The sequence below is a fragment of the Notolabrus celidotus genome, chromosome 7 (assembly GCF_009762535.1).
Source record: "Notolabrus celidotus isolate fNotCel1 chromosome 7, fNotCel1.pri, whole genome shotgun sequence".
Classification (NCBI taxonomy): domain Eukaryota; kingdom Metazoa; phylum Chordata; class Actinopteri; order Labriformes; family Labridae; genus Notolabrus; species Notolabrus celidotus.
The window spans coordinates 18,476,436-18,492,277 of record NC_048278.1 but is presented as its reverse complement, the minus strand read 5'-3'; the positions used below and the strand labels follow the sequence as shown (position 1 = coordinate 18,492,277).

The 15,842-nt window shown below is 39.2% G+C and overlaps 1 protein-coding gene across 1 annotated transcript in view; it reads right to left on the bottom strand.

Moving 5' to 3' along the window:
- Nucleotides 1-15,842, bottom strand: part of grin2bb (glutamate receptor, ionotropic, N-methyl D-aspartate 2B, genome duplicate b) — a 105,647-nt gene that overhangs the window by 40,918 nt on the left and 48,887 nt on the right. Inside the window, 3 exon segments of the mRNA XM_034688991.1 lie at nt 1,434-1,626; nt 4,082-4,352; nt 6,957-7,100. Coding sequence (XP_034544882.1) covers nt 1,434-1,626; nt 4,082-4,352; nt 6,957-7,100 — 608 coding nt within the window.

Genomic DNA, 15,842 nt, shown 5'->3' with positions numbered 1-15,842 from the left:
TTTGCCGACCAGTTCATTTGGCAATGACTCACATGAATCAAAAAAGATTTTACCTGCTCTTATTCAGCCCATCTCTTTGCTTTGTGTACGAGTCTCAGCTCATTTCTGTCTCAAAATACATTTCAAAGCCTTTAAAACAGGATGAACATGGTTCATCGCTTTTTTATCTGACATACTTTTTCAGAAGGGAAAGTTATTTTTCATAGACCGTTTCAGCTCAAAGCATTTCTTTAATCAAAATAATTGGTTTTTTAAAAAAATACTTGAAGTTACAACTCCTAAAACAAAGCTTCTGTGCTGCAAAGTACAACCCTTTTATTGCGAAGGATTATTAATCCTTTTATCAAAAAGCCTTTGACCCTCACTCAACTGACCTGCAACACCTCTATTTCACCAAGCTACTGTGTAAGAATAACACGAAAAAGCAGTGGTTGAAAACTTGGTCTACAGCTAACTTAATGTTTTGGTTTTAACAAGAAAAAAGGAACTCAAGTATAATTTGATAGCTACATAATGTATCTATTAAGTGAGGAATCAGCAGTCATTCAAAGAATTCACATTTATTCTTTTCCCACAGTGCTGCCAGTGGTTTGTCCTTGTGGCTCTGGTATATTATTAGGAATTAATTTTGTGGTTCAAACATAATCCTTGAATGGTTTCCATGCTTGGCATCAAAAGTACCTACCTGGCCAAGCAATCCATGGTTAGATTACTGTGTTAATCACCATGTTTTCAAACAGTACGCTTCACTTTTCCAAATTTAAGGATGAGGAATAACTAAGGACTTAAGTAAACACATCACACTATCAACAGAATCCATCACAGCTGTGGCTGCCATTTCTGATGTGCAAGTTACTAAAAATCAGAACTGGAGCAGAGAAAAGTACTACTATAAAATCTGAAAAACGATGGACAACATCACACCAATATTCTGAATGAAACCTGTAACCTCTCAAACATAATGAAATACTCCATACTAGCATTTCTAGTAGCTAACCACGCTATTTTTTTAGAGGGTATAATCTTCTGGTCTAGAGCTGCTGCTAACACTATGACATGATTTCTATTGTTTTTATGTTTTCTTTGTAAAATGTGATTGAATGAATGCAAATATGAAGCATACAGAGCATTTTGAAACAGGCTCAGCAGTCCCTGAGGGAAGCAGGAGTGCTTCAGGACAACTCTTGTTATCATGCCAAAATAGACACTGCCCGCATAAAACAACGCTGTAAGTGAACAAAGGCCCCAAATCTTAACTTTGTGTAGCCCAAAGTGAAATGCCTCAGAAATCCAAAGCCTGGCAGGCTTATCATGTCTCACTAAAGCCAGCAAACTACAATTTGGCAGATATCGTTTGAGGGCAGGATTCTGTTGACACATGAACCCTCTGCACTAATTGACCTGACCACCCATTCCACCCAGGATTGACTCACTTCAGTATTTCCTTGGAATGACCGGTGTTGGCGTTCTTTTTGTCCGGTGTCCCCATGCAGCTTGACTTATGCAGTGTGTGTGGCCCCCGGTCCAGCATCATGGTGGAGGTTGCTGTGGCAATGACAGCCACTGCATCACGTACCCTGGCCTCAGTGTTGTAGTCCCATTCGTCATATGACACTGAGATAAGCCCTAGGAAAGAGAGAGAGATAGTGTGAGGTGAGTAGAAGGGATATATTTTCAAAGCGGGAAGAAAAAAGTAGAAAGAAACGGTGAAAGGGAAGAGAGAGAGGCAGTAACTGTGAGGAAGAGAGGGTAGACACGAATAGGCAGAGGCAGAGTGCAATGAAAAATATCCAAAGGGGGAAAACATTCTCTGAAATGAAAGCATTTTAGAAATAGGCTGAAAGGAGGTTTAACACAAAATTAAGAGTGCAATAACACCTACAATATTTAGTTGCAACTGTGGAGCTATTTACATTGCTGTTTCTAAAACAAATACTTGTAGAGGTTAAAAACATGCAAAAACTGCTTCAAATTAGGATTCTGCTCATTTTGTGATCTTGAATTTTCCAAGCATTAGGAACTGCTGGCTATCAAATGTCAGCACCCATTCCTTACACCCATAAACAGCTGTGTTTTCAGGTCGTTTTCAGCCACTTGTTTGGAAGATATGTTCACTCCTGGAAACTGCACCATCAATCTTTTTATAAAGGCAAAGCTGCACTTTCAGGCAGCCTTGTTATTTCTTTTTTTACACACTATAAATTATGGTTTTCTGTCTCACCTGTACAATCAGATGAAACTACAGGAATAAACGCTTCAAATTATCTGATTCAAAAATGCTTGAAAATTCTCTGCAAAATGACAAAGTGGTCTATATCCTGCCTGACCTGATTCCATGGAGAGATATTTTCAAAACATTGCTGAGAATTTTCTTAATGATGGACCCCAGAGAGGCTAAATCTCAGACCGTTATAGGGACTCAAATCCAGAACATAAAAGTAGAGCTTTGCAGTCCACATTTATATCACATTTATGTGGGTTGTCGCACAATAAGTTGACATAAAATTCTCATATATGACAAAATGGACTCCCAAACAAACAAACTTCCTTACCCAAGGTTATCAGGAATCAGTATGCACACAGCACTGACTGGCACAATGTACTGCAAATACACCAGGAGAAAATTTGCATATGCAAACATGCCCATCTGTCACTTGTGCCCACATTTCAGCACAAAGTTTTTTGAAACCTTGGCACTGAAACACATCACATAGAGTTCAGTGTTTCAATAAAAAACATGAAAGCAGTGCAGTCTGATTGCATGAATTTGCACCTCTGGTTTGACATGTGACTTCTTATGATAACTACAGAGGTCAGTGAATAACATCAAGCAGAAGACGGATGATGTTCTTGTTACTGTTGTGAAGTGATGGAATGATATGATAACAATTAAACGAAGGATACCTGCTGATACTGATCAATCTGGATTCAGCTCCTTCTTTTTCCATATTTCTAATCTGTGACGCTCACTGCATGAAACTGATTAGAGCGGGTAATCTAAGTAGTGACTGCTATGGCTCTAAAATATATGTTGATTGAGTGTATGTCACTCATGGAAGAGACAGTGACAAAGAGCCTTTCGTTTCAGGCAAATGATAAGAAATCAGTGGAGATATAATCAAATGCAAAAAGGGTCCCTGACTAGAGGAGCACCCTAAAATCCATAAACTATTGAGGATATGATTCTGAGAGAAAATTACGAGTACTGTGAAGAAACCAGGACATGTCTGTAAGAATTTCTTCATGGTTAAAAAGAGTTTGACAGCAAAAAAAACAAAAACAAGTCAGACAGCACCTTATTCGTAGAAATAAAGCATAACGGCATAATGCAGTGTAAAGATGTCCATGCACCAGGCTTTATCCCTTCAGATCAAGTCACTAAATCAATCAAGGTGTTTGTATGTACATTTCCAGCTGAAAGAAATAAGATAGTTCACCATGCAGGAGCATGCAGAGGTCTCAAAACTATTACTGCCCTACTAGTGACAGAAAGAGAGCAGAGAGAGAGCAGAGAGAGAGCAGAGAGAGAGCAGAGAGAGAGAGCAGAGAGAGAGCAGAGAGAGAGAGAGAGAGAGAGAGAGAGAGAGAGAGAGAGAGAGAGAGAGAGAGAGAGAGAGAGAGAGAGAGAGAGAGAGAGAGAGGTCTTCTGGTCTAATTTGTCAATATTATTATCAAAATAATAAAATTAATGATTGAAATCTCACATGTCGCTCTGAATGAGCATTTGCAGAAAAACATTCTGTAGCTGTAGTTTAGACATGGTTTTGAACATTGAGCATATCACATCTGAAATCAAACCCTACTACAGGTGTGAAGCTGGTTTTAAAAAGACAAATTTGATGCGTCACATATTTGACTAGTCTGATAAATGCTCACTTGTTTAGGTCCTGAGGTTTGAGGCTGACTGAGAGACATGTTTTCATAGAAGAAGTCGTGAGCTGCTGAACAGTGGCAGTGATTGAGAAAAGCATCATTTATAATTTGTGGTTAACCAACCTTTGAACCTGTCCACTATCATTCTGATAACAACAAAGCCGGTGAGTGAAGACAATTAATAAGAGATCCGGGCAAATGGGTGTACCTGTAGGGAAGACAGAGGGAACATGGTCTGCATCTCCAGCCACCAGTGAGGGAATGATCCAGGTGTAGCCATAACCTGTGAGACCCACAGAATGGGCCACCTCAAAGATAGTGTAGGCCTCCTCCTTTGTGCAGTAGAGCAGAATAACTGGACTCTGCAGTTTTTTCATCTGGTTCTGGATCTTAGAGTCTCCGTCATCCGCTGACATGTCCAAATGGAGGACTTCTTCCAGCTCCCAGCCCACAAAGCTGTTCTCGATGGTGCTGCGGACCTGGATGGGAAAGGAGAGGGATATGTGATTTTTTTTTTAAAGTGTAGGCTGCACACTTACAGGGGAGTTGTTAAGGAGAGATTCTGGAACCAAACTAACTGAGATGTCTCCTCCTCCAGCTCCCAGATAGCAAAACTGTTCTTTCTTAACACATCTACTGGGAGTTGAGTTTTTTCAAATGCAAAGAGCAAGATTAGGTAATCTCTTTTCCTAAATCTTCAGGCTATATCTTCACGCACACAGAGGAAACTTGCAGGATAATGGTGTCTGTTTTATTTGTTACAAGCAGAACCACTCACAGTTCACAGATTATGTGCAGCAATAAGTGATTTTTTTGGATTACAAATCCCTTTTGTGTAGATGACGTTTTTAGATGAAAGACTAGTGTTTCTTGTTTTGTATTTCAGGGTCGCAGAGTAATGGCAATTCCTTGAGAAAATCAGAACAGGAGATATTCAGGCTGTGTAAAAGGGAGAAGAAATATTTGTATGCATAGTATATCTTTAACAGAACTCATTGGTGTTGTAACCAAATCTTTGATACTATATGCAATCGATCTGCTTTGAGATTTATGATGCTACTAATAAGTGGCTGCCAAACCAAAGGGCCTTAATGACCCAACTATAAGAACACTCTAATTATGAGATGACCCGCTCCCCCCTTTTCAAGACTTGCCTTTAGAATTATTATTTTTTAAAATTTATATTTTTGGGCATTTTAGCCTTTACTGGATAGGACAGCTGAAGAGAGACAGGACATGTGGGGAGTAGAGAGTGGGTGAGGACATGCAGTAAATGGTCGAGGCTGGAATTGAACTTTCGACCTCTGCAATGAGGGCTATAGCCTCTGTACATGGGGCGTGCGTTTAGACAGCTAGGCCAACTGCGCCCCAAGAAAAATAATAATTTTTAAAGACCAAATCTTGTTTTATAGAGAAAACACTATTAATTGATATAATGAAACAATCACATTGAAAAAAAGTTGATCAAAACATTTTCAATACCTTTTAAAATGGATTTGTCATATTTAAAGGAGGTAAACCCCGATCAAGTATGTAAATTAAGCACTTGTGGTATCTGTATTTAAAGACCTTACAAATTCAAACTACCTGACGTGTATTGAATGGATGACAGGTCTGCTAATGGGCTTACCTTTGATCTGTTTTGACATACTCACACGCACATTTTTAGCATATGCACTCAGTGACATTTTATTTCTTGGCTGTTTGACAGTTGTTTAATGTCTCTGCTGCATTGATAACCGTTTTCTCAAAAAAGGCATCATAACTGCCTAAGCTGTTGGTTAACTTGTCCTACTTCTGTGCTACTTTGTTCCAGTCATCATGTCTCTTCACCTTTCATCATCCTGGCGCTGTAGTGACGAGTGACGTCTGGCCTTAGTCATAAGGGCTACACTCGCTTTACAGAGAAGTGGCGCTGCCCACTGTCTTGGCATTAAATTACTAAACTTCAAGTATAAGACTATCCCACTTTTTAAGACATAGTTCAAGAAAAAAAAAAAACCTGTATAAACTAGAAAAGCTCTTCTCATAATTTCCTCTTTTGGGGGGTAGAGTTTGTTTTCAACATATTCTTTGTCAATTTATTTTATGTAGATTTACAGCGCAACAGGGAGAGTAAACAAAACCAGTGTATGTGACTGCACACATTAGACGTTGTATAATAAACATAAAGCACATTTGACCGCTCTGGTACTTTCCCCAGGAGTACATACAGTAAACATTCACATTTACAACCTCTATTTGGATAACTTATTTATGTTTTTCAGTTTAATCTAGATTTTTCTTTAACTTTGTTCAAAGGAAAGACACTGCCATTTCTGCAATAATGTTAAGAAATATAATTAGCCGACTTTCAAAAATGATTGATTCTTTTAAGATGTGTGTCTGATGTTCAAAGTTCCTCAGGATCTCATACCATCCCCTTTTAAGAGTCTGTTCTCAGCCCTGGAGATAAGGAGGCGGCTGAAACCTCACTGAGGGGCTGCATTCAAAGAGAAGTGTTCAGCCAATCTGCTTTTTCCATTAAAGCAATCAGAAAAATGGAACTTGCTACCCACTTATATCAGACTGAGCCAAGCCTTATCATTTTTTTCAAAAAGCTTGAAGTTATGGCTTGAAACCAGACAGACGAGCATGTCTTCAGAAATAGCTCCTCCTGTTAGGATCATTTCATCAATTCTTAACAGTCCAAGCTAAGTAAAGATGAAATAAACAGAAAACAGAAAGTAAGAAACATCTTATCTCAGTGTTACAAAACAAAGTAAAAACACAGTGCTGCTCTGACCTTCTTTAATGAGTCCCCAAAAGATAAAAGCAATAACGTCTAATGTGCCTGGAACCCAGAGTGAAAGTGGATCTCTAATTTGAATACATGGCTGAAAATGTCTTCTGCCATTAGCTTAATAAGTAATAATAAGTATCCTGCTGTTCCTGGCGTCAAAGGAATACATTTGTCTTTGCAGATAATATTCCTGTGTGAAGGTAGTGGATTTGTCTTGGTGACACAGACATCCTGCTATATGTCCAGAGGTAAACTATACTGCATTTTACATTTATTAAAGGGTCTACGTATGTTTGTTTACCTTGGTGACAAAGCCTTGGTATCCTGGGTAATATGAGGTGACGATGGAGAAGATGTACCAGTCGTACTCCTCCATGATGTTCAACATGACGGAGGCCTGCTGCTCGATGGACGGGCCAAACTGGAAAAACATGGAGTTGTCGTCCTGGAAACCAGAGACATGTAGCCAATCAGCAAACAAGGTCATGAGTCATACAGCATGAGAGAGAACTAGAAGGTGGGCCACGGCTGATTATGGAGCGTGTCCAGCTACTGAGAGCCTCAGGAGCAAATATAAACCTGTTTATAGCTCAGTGTGTGCATTCTCTGTTGTTTTTCTCTACGCTGAGTAATATGCTACAGTATGATGTTTTTCATCCATCTATGGTATTTATAATGCATTAATCAGAGGTGTTTGCTTCTATGCAGTGTCTTAAAAGTTTTCACTAGTTTGAATAATGGAAAATAAACAAATTTATTATCAAAGGGCAATTTAAAAGCCATGTTAGCACATTGCCTAGAGAATAACAAGTGACGACCACCTGGTTCAGTTGTATTAAATGCAAGCAGCCATATGTGAGGACAGACATATCCTTCAATTTATTTTTCTCCAAGGAGAGAGGAAGACGAGACAAATTTAGAAGTAGAAGAAGTCTTGGGGCGAGATGCCTGATGTCTGGTGCCATAGATTGGTCAAGGTCAGTCAACCATGTTAAACTTCCAAGTAACTCAACAGGACATAGAAGTCAAGACGCATTATTCAGGAATGATAGTGACCGCAGGGGACGTAGTAGAGGGGCTGTAATGAGAACAGCATCATGTCAGGACCCTCTGTGTGTGCAGAGTGAAGAGTACTTTAAAAAGGTGACTGAGATGACTGGAGGTGTTGTGTAGTGCTGACTCAATGGAATCTGTTTAACTATTCCATAGCACACAGCTACAGAAATATACAGATGTTTAACTTACACATACACATTCCAATTTCTGGGAATTTGTAAGAGATTTAGTTGAGAACATTAATGGACTTCTTACAGTATGTCTTCGTATTATAAAGCTGCAGGATGAAGCTTAGCTTAGAGACTGGCACTGGGAAAGCAGTTAGCTTATCAGTATCCAAAGTGAGGAGACTACAGCCACACCAGCAGCTGTGTGATTCTTTAAATAGGCACAGCAGTTCTCTGATCTAAATGATAACATCAACATGCTGATGTCCTAACAATGGCAATGCTATCATGCCAATGTTTTGCAAGTTCTTAAAATGCACCTGCTTAAATAGACTTGTTTGTGTTCTAATATTAGCTATGAAAAAATAATATATTATTAAAAACTAAAGTAAAAGTCATTCAAATTGTGAACTTTTTGGTGCTGCCAAGTGGCATCAAATGGTGATGAAATATGAGGCCAACGGGAAGTGCAAAAAAATGCAGTTCCTTGAGTGTCCACTTGAGGCTGGCTGCAAAAGCCAAAGGAGTTCCACTGATGCCCATTTCAAAATGAAATGCAACATTAAACAAGTGAACAACCTGGTTCAAAAAACTTTTGTGAGACTGTCAGAGCTGGAAAACATTGTAACGCTGGCAAAATCGCTTAAAGGACTGATTTCCAAGATCTATACTTCACTACTTTACTCTGATTCTTCAGGCTATGACCCTCTGAAGTCGTTATGGGAGCGCGACCTGGAGGTGACATTTAATCATGTGGACTGGGACAAAATTTGTAGCAGTTTTTTTCCTAAATGTACCTCAATCTCTATTCATGAACAGAACTTTAAATTTTTTCACCGAACCTATTACACACCGGTTCGCCTCCAGAGAATGTTCCCTGACACTTCCAATCTTTGTTCTAAATGTAATATACATAAAGGTACAGTTATTCATTTGTTTTGGTCTTGTGACCGCATTCAAACTTTCTGGAGGGAAGTTCACTCTGTGATCCAGAAGGCGATTGGTAAACAGCTTTTGCTGACTCCCTCTCTCTGTCTATTTAATCACGCTCCAGACAATTCCTTTGACTCGGACACTACGTCTTTGTTGACAATTCTTTTGTTTCTGGCCAAAAAATGTATTTTACTGCGGTGGTCTACTCCCCAGGCCCCTTCAGTTGACATGTGGATATCACAGATCTCTGCTCTTATTCCTCTCGAGAAGTTGACTCATGACCTTAATCAAAAACCAGACAAGTTCTGGAGGATCTGGAAACCACTGCATTCCTTCTTGCTGAAGACATAACCTATCATATGTGCCTGGAGGATGAGGACTGTTTGCCCTTTCATTTATTTTTTATATGTGCTCTATGTTTACCTGTCTCCTGTCGTCTTTTCATTTACTTATTTGTCTTGTGTATATGTACAGCGCAGCGCTCTTTGTTAGTTTGGGGTGGGACTTTTTATGTTTTCTATGTGTTTTGTTTTATTTTGTTACAATGTTTGTGTTTATAAAATTGAAAAATCAATAAAAAAGAGTATTAAAAAAAAAAAAAAAAAAAAAAAAAAAAAAAAATTTTGTGTACACACTGTACGGGGTAATTTATCTTTTCCATGTTTTATACAGTTTATGGATTTACTTGAGTAATAGACGATGGCAAGCATGTCAAAACAGCTTATCCTCTGGGTTTTATATCCATCACATTTGCTGTTCTCCTCTGCAGCGTACACAATGAATGTGTAAAGTGGTAAAATCAATCAATCGACATTCTGCATGTCACAGCTTGATTAGTGAGCAATACAGTGGCTGCTCTTCAATGAATAATCATTCACTCATTCACTTCAGGAGTCTTGAATTTAAAATAAAAGGTTGGGTTAAAAAGTCCAGTGATTGTCTACATGTGCCTTCAAGATCAACTGATGCTTGCATGCACTGCTACTCTCCGTATATTTATGCATGTATGTGTTCATCTGCATTCAGACACACACAAAACATTCATGGAACCATCCACATGTGCAATCCGTCACACAAGTAAGTAAGCATGCAGGAAGCTGAGCGCTCCTCGAGTGAGGTGCACTACCTCCACTCAACATCAAAGCACAACTCCCCCTCTTCCTCCAGGGACAGGAATGATCTGTTACCTACTTTTCACTGTAATGAGGTAATAACAGTGCAGTGTCAAGTGATGGCGGAGGGATTGGCAGCAGTGGAAATAAGGGAGGAAGAGAGAGAGAGGAGAGAGGAGATAGAGAGAGAGAGAGAGAGAGAGAGAGAGAGAGAGAGAGAGAGAGAGAGAGAGAGAGAGAGAGAGGCAGGGAAGTCTTCCCAAACCTTAACCTTACACTGAAATTATCATTGCAGTGCTAACAGTAATTTCAAGTGACCTACAATAAGTTAGATTTACGATAGAAGTATTCCAATGAATAGTCTCATGTTCGGAAAATTAAATATGTTAGGAATTGTGGGACAGAAATCATAAACAAAATTAAAACATAATTTTCGCATCAAAACAAAATTAAGATCTCTGGTATCACTAATAGTTTTGCGGCAATGACTTATCTGAAGCTTGAACCTAAACTGAGTTACTAACTATGTTAAAAAAAACTGTGAGAAAAGCTATTTTAAGGCTGTTTTCCCCCTGTTTTATATCACTCACTTATTCACTAAGTATTCATTTCTCCTTTTAACCCCTAAACTCTTTCTTCATCTCGTTATTGCTCCCTCCTGATTCTTTCTCTCTGAAAGCGGCCCCTGAGAGGTTTAATCACTTGTGAGACCTAAACCTGCAATTCAGACGGATGGTGAGGTTACTTCACTCTCTCCTTCTTAGATTACAGCTAATCATCGTCTCATTGTACTTTCTCTTTCATATCCAAATCAGCCCTATTTAATTTCTGTCCTTTATTCACAGGGTATTAGTGTTACTTTTTTTCCTCACACCCTCACTGTATCTTTTTCTTCTTTGTTCTCCATTTTTACATTATGTCCGCCAGCTCTATTAGTTCATATCACAGAGGTGTGAAGTGTCCTGCAGGCTGCAGGCTGCGTTCATCATTACGTGAGCTGCCCGTGTTCGTGCCTACTTGTTTCCCTGCCTGTCATTTCTCATCATACACTGCTGAACAATGAGCCCAGGAAAGAGGCCTTCACCTAATTTTAAAGCTTTATTTCCATGTCTCTTTTTATAAAGGTTGCACCTTACCATCTTTGAGATGGGTTAAAGTTTGTTATTTGTGCTGTCAGACTTGGTTAAACAGTGTGAGAAATGACTGGAGGGACTGCAGGTTGACCACTGTGAATATGTTTCTGTGGCTGTTACATAAAGGAGAGTTTAGAAATAAACAAAAGCTGGACTCTAGCTTTCTTAAAGCACACAACATTATGTCCGATAAAACACTGATCAAATCTGATTGTAAAATAAACACACTTCTTATCATTAATCTGAGGAAATTAAAAATCATGCAGCTTGTTCAATGTAAACTTATTTCTGTGCTCACTAATTAATACGTCACATAACTCAAGAGCTTGTCTGACTCCATTTTCCATCCCTTTACCAAATCTAACACAAAGACAAGAGTATCGTCTGATATCAAATAACCTTCTGAAATTTGTGCAATTAAAAAAAAAAACTGTCTTTCTAAACAGATAAATTCTACTAGCACTGTGTGGACATGATGGATCATATGGCCTGACTCTGACACTAAATCATTACCAGAAATATAAGCTGATAACCCTGAAACAAGGTGAACTCAACTCAACAACTGCTCAGCTCACAGCCCTTCCTGACATCATGTGTTCACTGAAGGGCGAGCCCTGATTTGTAAATGAAACTTCTACTACTGTATCTTTAATGGATTTACTTATTTTTAAGTAAAGGTCCTGTGAGAAAATATCTGTTCGTGCTGAATAAATAACTCATTGTGAGGTTTTGTCCTGTAAAAAGTAAAGCAAAGTTATTTCTTGTGCTGTTAATGGTCATATCTGACACCTACGCTGTGGCAGTGGTTATGCACTTTATATATTACTCTAAAGCAAAAGTTAATCTTGTTGCTGATGGTCTCATTTGATTTATTAGCTCACAAAGGGGCACTACAATCCATTTCATTCTATTTCAAAACCAGTTAAATATTCATCACATGAGCTCTAACATAATGCAGGCTTAAAAGGAGTGATGGAAAGACGTGCATTTTGTTACCTTCAACACACATCCGTTTTTTGTTTTCAACTCGACACATGTCAAATAAAATGATAACAGCTCTTCAACACTCTAAAAACTTAGATGTTAATGGCAGCAGCTGTTACAAATGTATATTTCTTATAAAGATAAAGAAACAACATTAAGGAGTGTAAATAAATGATGGTATCAATTTGTAATATTGTAATCTCCTGAGTTTTGAAGGTTTCAGCTTGACTCATTACAGCAGCATACAGCACTTGATAAAACCCTTTTAAAACATTATAAACAAGGAAAAGCTGATGGTCCCAGGCAAAAAGTAAACATCAAGCTGACGACAGACAGCGATGCCTTGGTTATGCTTCTGAGTTGACTAAGGACTGTGGCGATGCTTTAGCGTTTCCAATATTGCTGTATTGAAGTGTCTGCTTCGCTCTGCAATAATCCACCTAAACGCTAGCTGGAAGTGCAATTTCTATGCTGGTAAAATCACCAGTTTCAAATTCTGTAGGCTTCTGTGTAGGTACAGGACTACAGTGTAGACTTGACGCAGATGTATACATCAGGCTGAAGGAATAATATTGTGTCTTAGTAAATATGTCTGAATTTAAGCCTTGTTTTGCTTGCAAGCATGCATTGTTTCCAAAAAAAATCATAACAATCAGACAACAGAGGAAAAACCAGTACGATGAGGACTGAAGAAGTGTTCAAGACACATAACTCTGTCTGAGACAACACTAAATGGGTTTGACTGCATGCATGCTCCCCAAAACTTGCACAAAACCCAATAAGTGACCAGAGACAAGACGATTATTGTCATTGGCCTTGTGTTTATGTGTTTTTATCTTTAAAAAAACGTTCACTTACAGCATGTAGACCAGTACATTCCTCAGAATTGTGGTAGAAACTGGTTTGGTAGTTGAGTTGCTTTAAACTTATTTTTTGCTTTTGGCTTGGATTAATTTTCAATACTCAAATAAAACAGAAAATGGTGTTAATTCAAGATTAAGGTTTTGAGTGTTTCATATTCAACAGATGTTCTTTCAAGTCTCCTTTGTTTTCTGTGGTGGGTCGTGACCACTTAATGAATTACTGTCACTATTCTTTGTGTCTTTATATCACCAATCAAAGCTTCCCTCTTGCAACTTCACACTGTTTCTTTCCCATCCTGAGTCACATCAAACGCCACTTTGTGGTTTCAGCCTCAGCAAAGGAGTCTCAAAATAGTCCAGGGGTAGTGGCACTGAATCTGCAGCAGCTCGCTGTGTGAATTAGCCTCCCAAAAAAGACCTGTTAGAGGAGTGACTCACTTTGGGAGGCTATATTCAACCTTTGTGCAGATATGGCACCAGAGAGCCGGCTTAGTAACACAAACCTCTGTGTCTGACTCCTGCTCCCTCAGGTACTGTAGAGCTGCCTTACACGAGTACAACCTCCAGTTCAGACCGTGACTCCACACTCTGAGTGAACTCACTGAAAGCCCGGCGGATAACAGAAATGCACAACATGTTTATGCACACACTAGACTATGTAAATAAAGTTTTCTGTGTTTTTTTTCCAGGACTCATCCTGACAGTGTTGTTTTAAATGAAACGTGTCTGCCAGTGAAGTGTCAGGGGCTGCTTGCATGATTTAAACCCATTAAGACAGGGAGCATTAGCGGGTTTGATTTAGCTCAGATTGTTATGGACGATTCTGTGGAGCCCTGAGATGTAGAGAGCCTGTTTCTGGGGCTGCTGCATCAGTGTGCTGTGCTGTAGGAGAGCTGAGGGGAGCGAGCCTCGAGCAGGAGGGCTGAAAGGATTTGGCAACTCATCTCCATGTCATGCCAATGAAAGCCTGTCTCCAATTAGATTTGCAGAGGAAGAGCGACATATCAGCCCACTGCTCAACAAGCCCTGGTGGGAGAGAGGATTGGAGGGGAGGGAGAGAGAGACAGAGAGAGAGAGAGAGAGAGAGAGAGAGAGAGAGAGAGAGAGAGAGAGAGTGAGAGAGAGAGAGAGAGAGAGAGAGAGAGAGAGAGACAGGTGAGAGAGAGAGAGAGAGAGAGGTGAGAGAGAGAGAGAGAGAGAGAGAGAAAGAGAGAGAGAGGAACAGGGCGAAGGGACAAAGAAGAAAGCGAGAAAAGGCGAGGAGGGGAGGGGGGATTCTGTTAAGGCTGAGAGAGATAGAGAGAGCCTCGCTTGAGAAAACATTCAAACCCTCAGAACTCACAGACAGGAGCTCACAAACACACACACTGAAGTGGCAGTGTACACATCGTTCCCTCCAACACTTGACTTTTTCCACTTCATCACGAGCGTCTTTCTCCACCTTTCATCTCCCTCCCTGTCTATCTGTCCTCATCACAGTCTGAGCGCTGTCCCTGCTGCTGTCAATCATCCTCAGACTGAGCCCAAAGTGCTTCATCATCACATTCCTCATCAAACACACACAGTGTGTGTTAATTAATCTCAAATTTGCCTGTTTAATTATCAATGACCCTGTTTCCACGTCTCTTTCTTGGCCTCATTCCATACACTTCATATTACATTTCCCATAAAGCTCTGATTGAATTACTCTGTTGCTTTTTTTTGTTGAGAAAATGATTTCAGACGTGCTGAAATTTGATTTAGTCCCACAGCAGCCAGTTAGACCACTATGATGCCACTGGTTCCTACACTGAAAGGTCTGGATACAAGGCTGTTTTTGAGAACATTAAATGTGGAAAGTAACAAAAAATATGTAATAAAAATATAAAATATTCATACATTTCATGATGGATTGTTTTTAAATGGTATAACTTGTTATAATAGTTTGGTTTGAAAGATTCTTCTATTCAAATCTGTGTGTTGATAAAATACTTAATATAATACTTTATAAAACACAGAGTTAACACTTTAACTCAACGCTAGTTCTCGCTCACAGGAGCAAGATGCTTAGAGCTTGATGCCTTTTGTTTTCTCTTTTATGAGTTTTGTTTAGTTAGAGTTAAGATAAAAAAAACTAGCATTCCAAATGAGGAGAGAATTTGAACACCATTAATTTTTTTTTCTTTACCGGAGATGTATTCCTTTCTGAAATAAAATCTCTATTTCTGAGCCAGAAATCAGCAGTGCATGGTGAAGTGACCTTCACAACTAAACTGTTCAAAAGCAGAAATTTCTTCGTTGCATATAACTGAGTGTTTACTTCCAAACTGCTTGGATACCTCCAGAAGCCACTTGGCATAAACCCTCATGAGAAAACAAGACACTGATCCAACCAAACGTCCCTGAACATAACTTGCACCTCTCTGTAGGATATAACTGAGGGCAGAAGACAAAGAACAAACACAAACACACTAACGTTCCTATACACAAAGTTATCCATATACCTTCAGAGGGGAAACAGCAAGGATTAAAAACAAGCTTTTAACAGTCTAAACGACAGAAACAAACCTCTACAGCTGCCCCACAGTTCACATAAATCACATAAATATCATAGATTCATTATCCAACATTATTTATAGTGCCAGGCCTATATAGTGCATTTTGGTAATTTCGCCCACATAACATATTTTTTTATCACCGCAATAAGATCTGAACTGCATGAAACAAGATATCCATTTTAGTAAGACCTTTATTTACAACAAAGGTCTGGAAATTATAGGTTGATTTTCACAGCAGTGACTGAAGCAGCTTACTCACTTCCTTCCCACCTGGTGAGTAAAGCACAAATCAAATCATGCAAATTACACTCCTGCTACTTATAGTAGGCTCACTTATAGGAGGCTCAGTACTCTGCAGAATGATGCTGTTGGTTGAATAAAAATCTGCCTTAGAATGCTGTC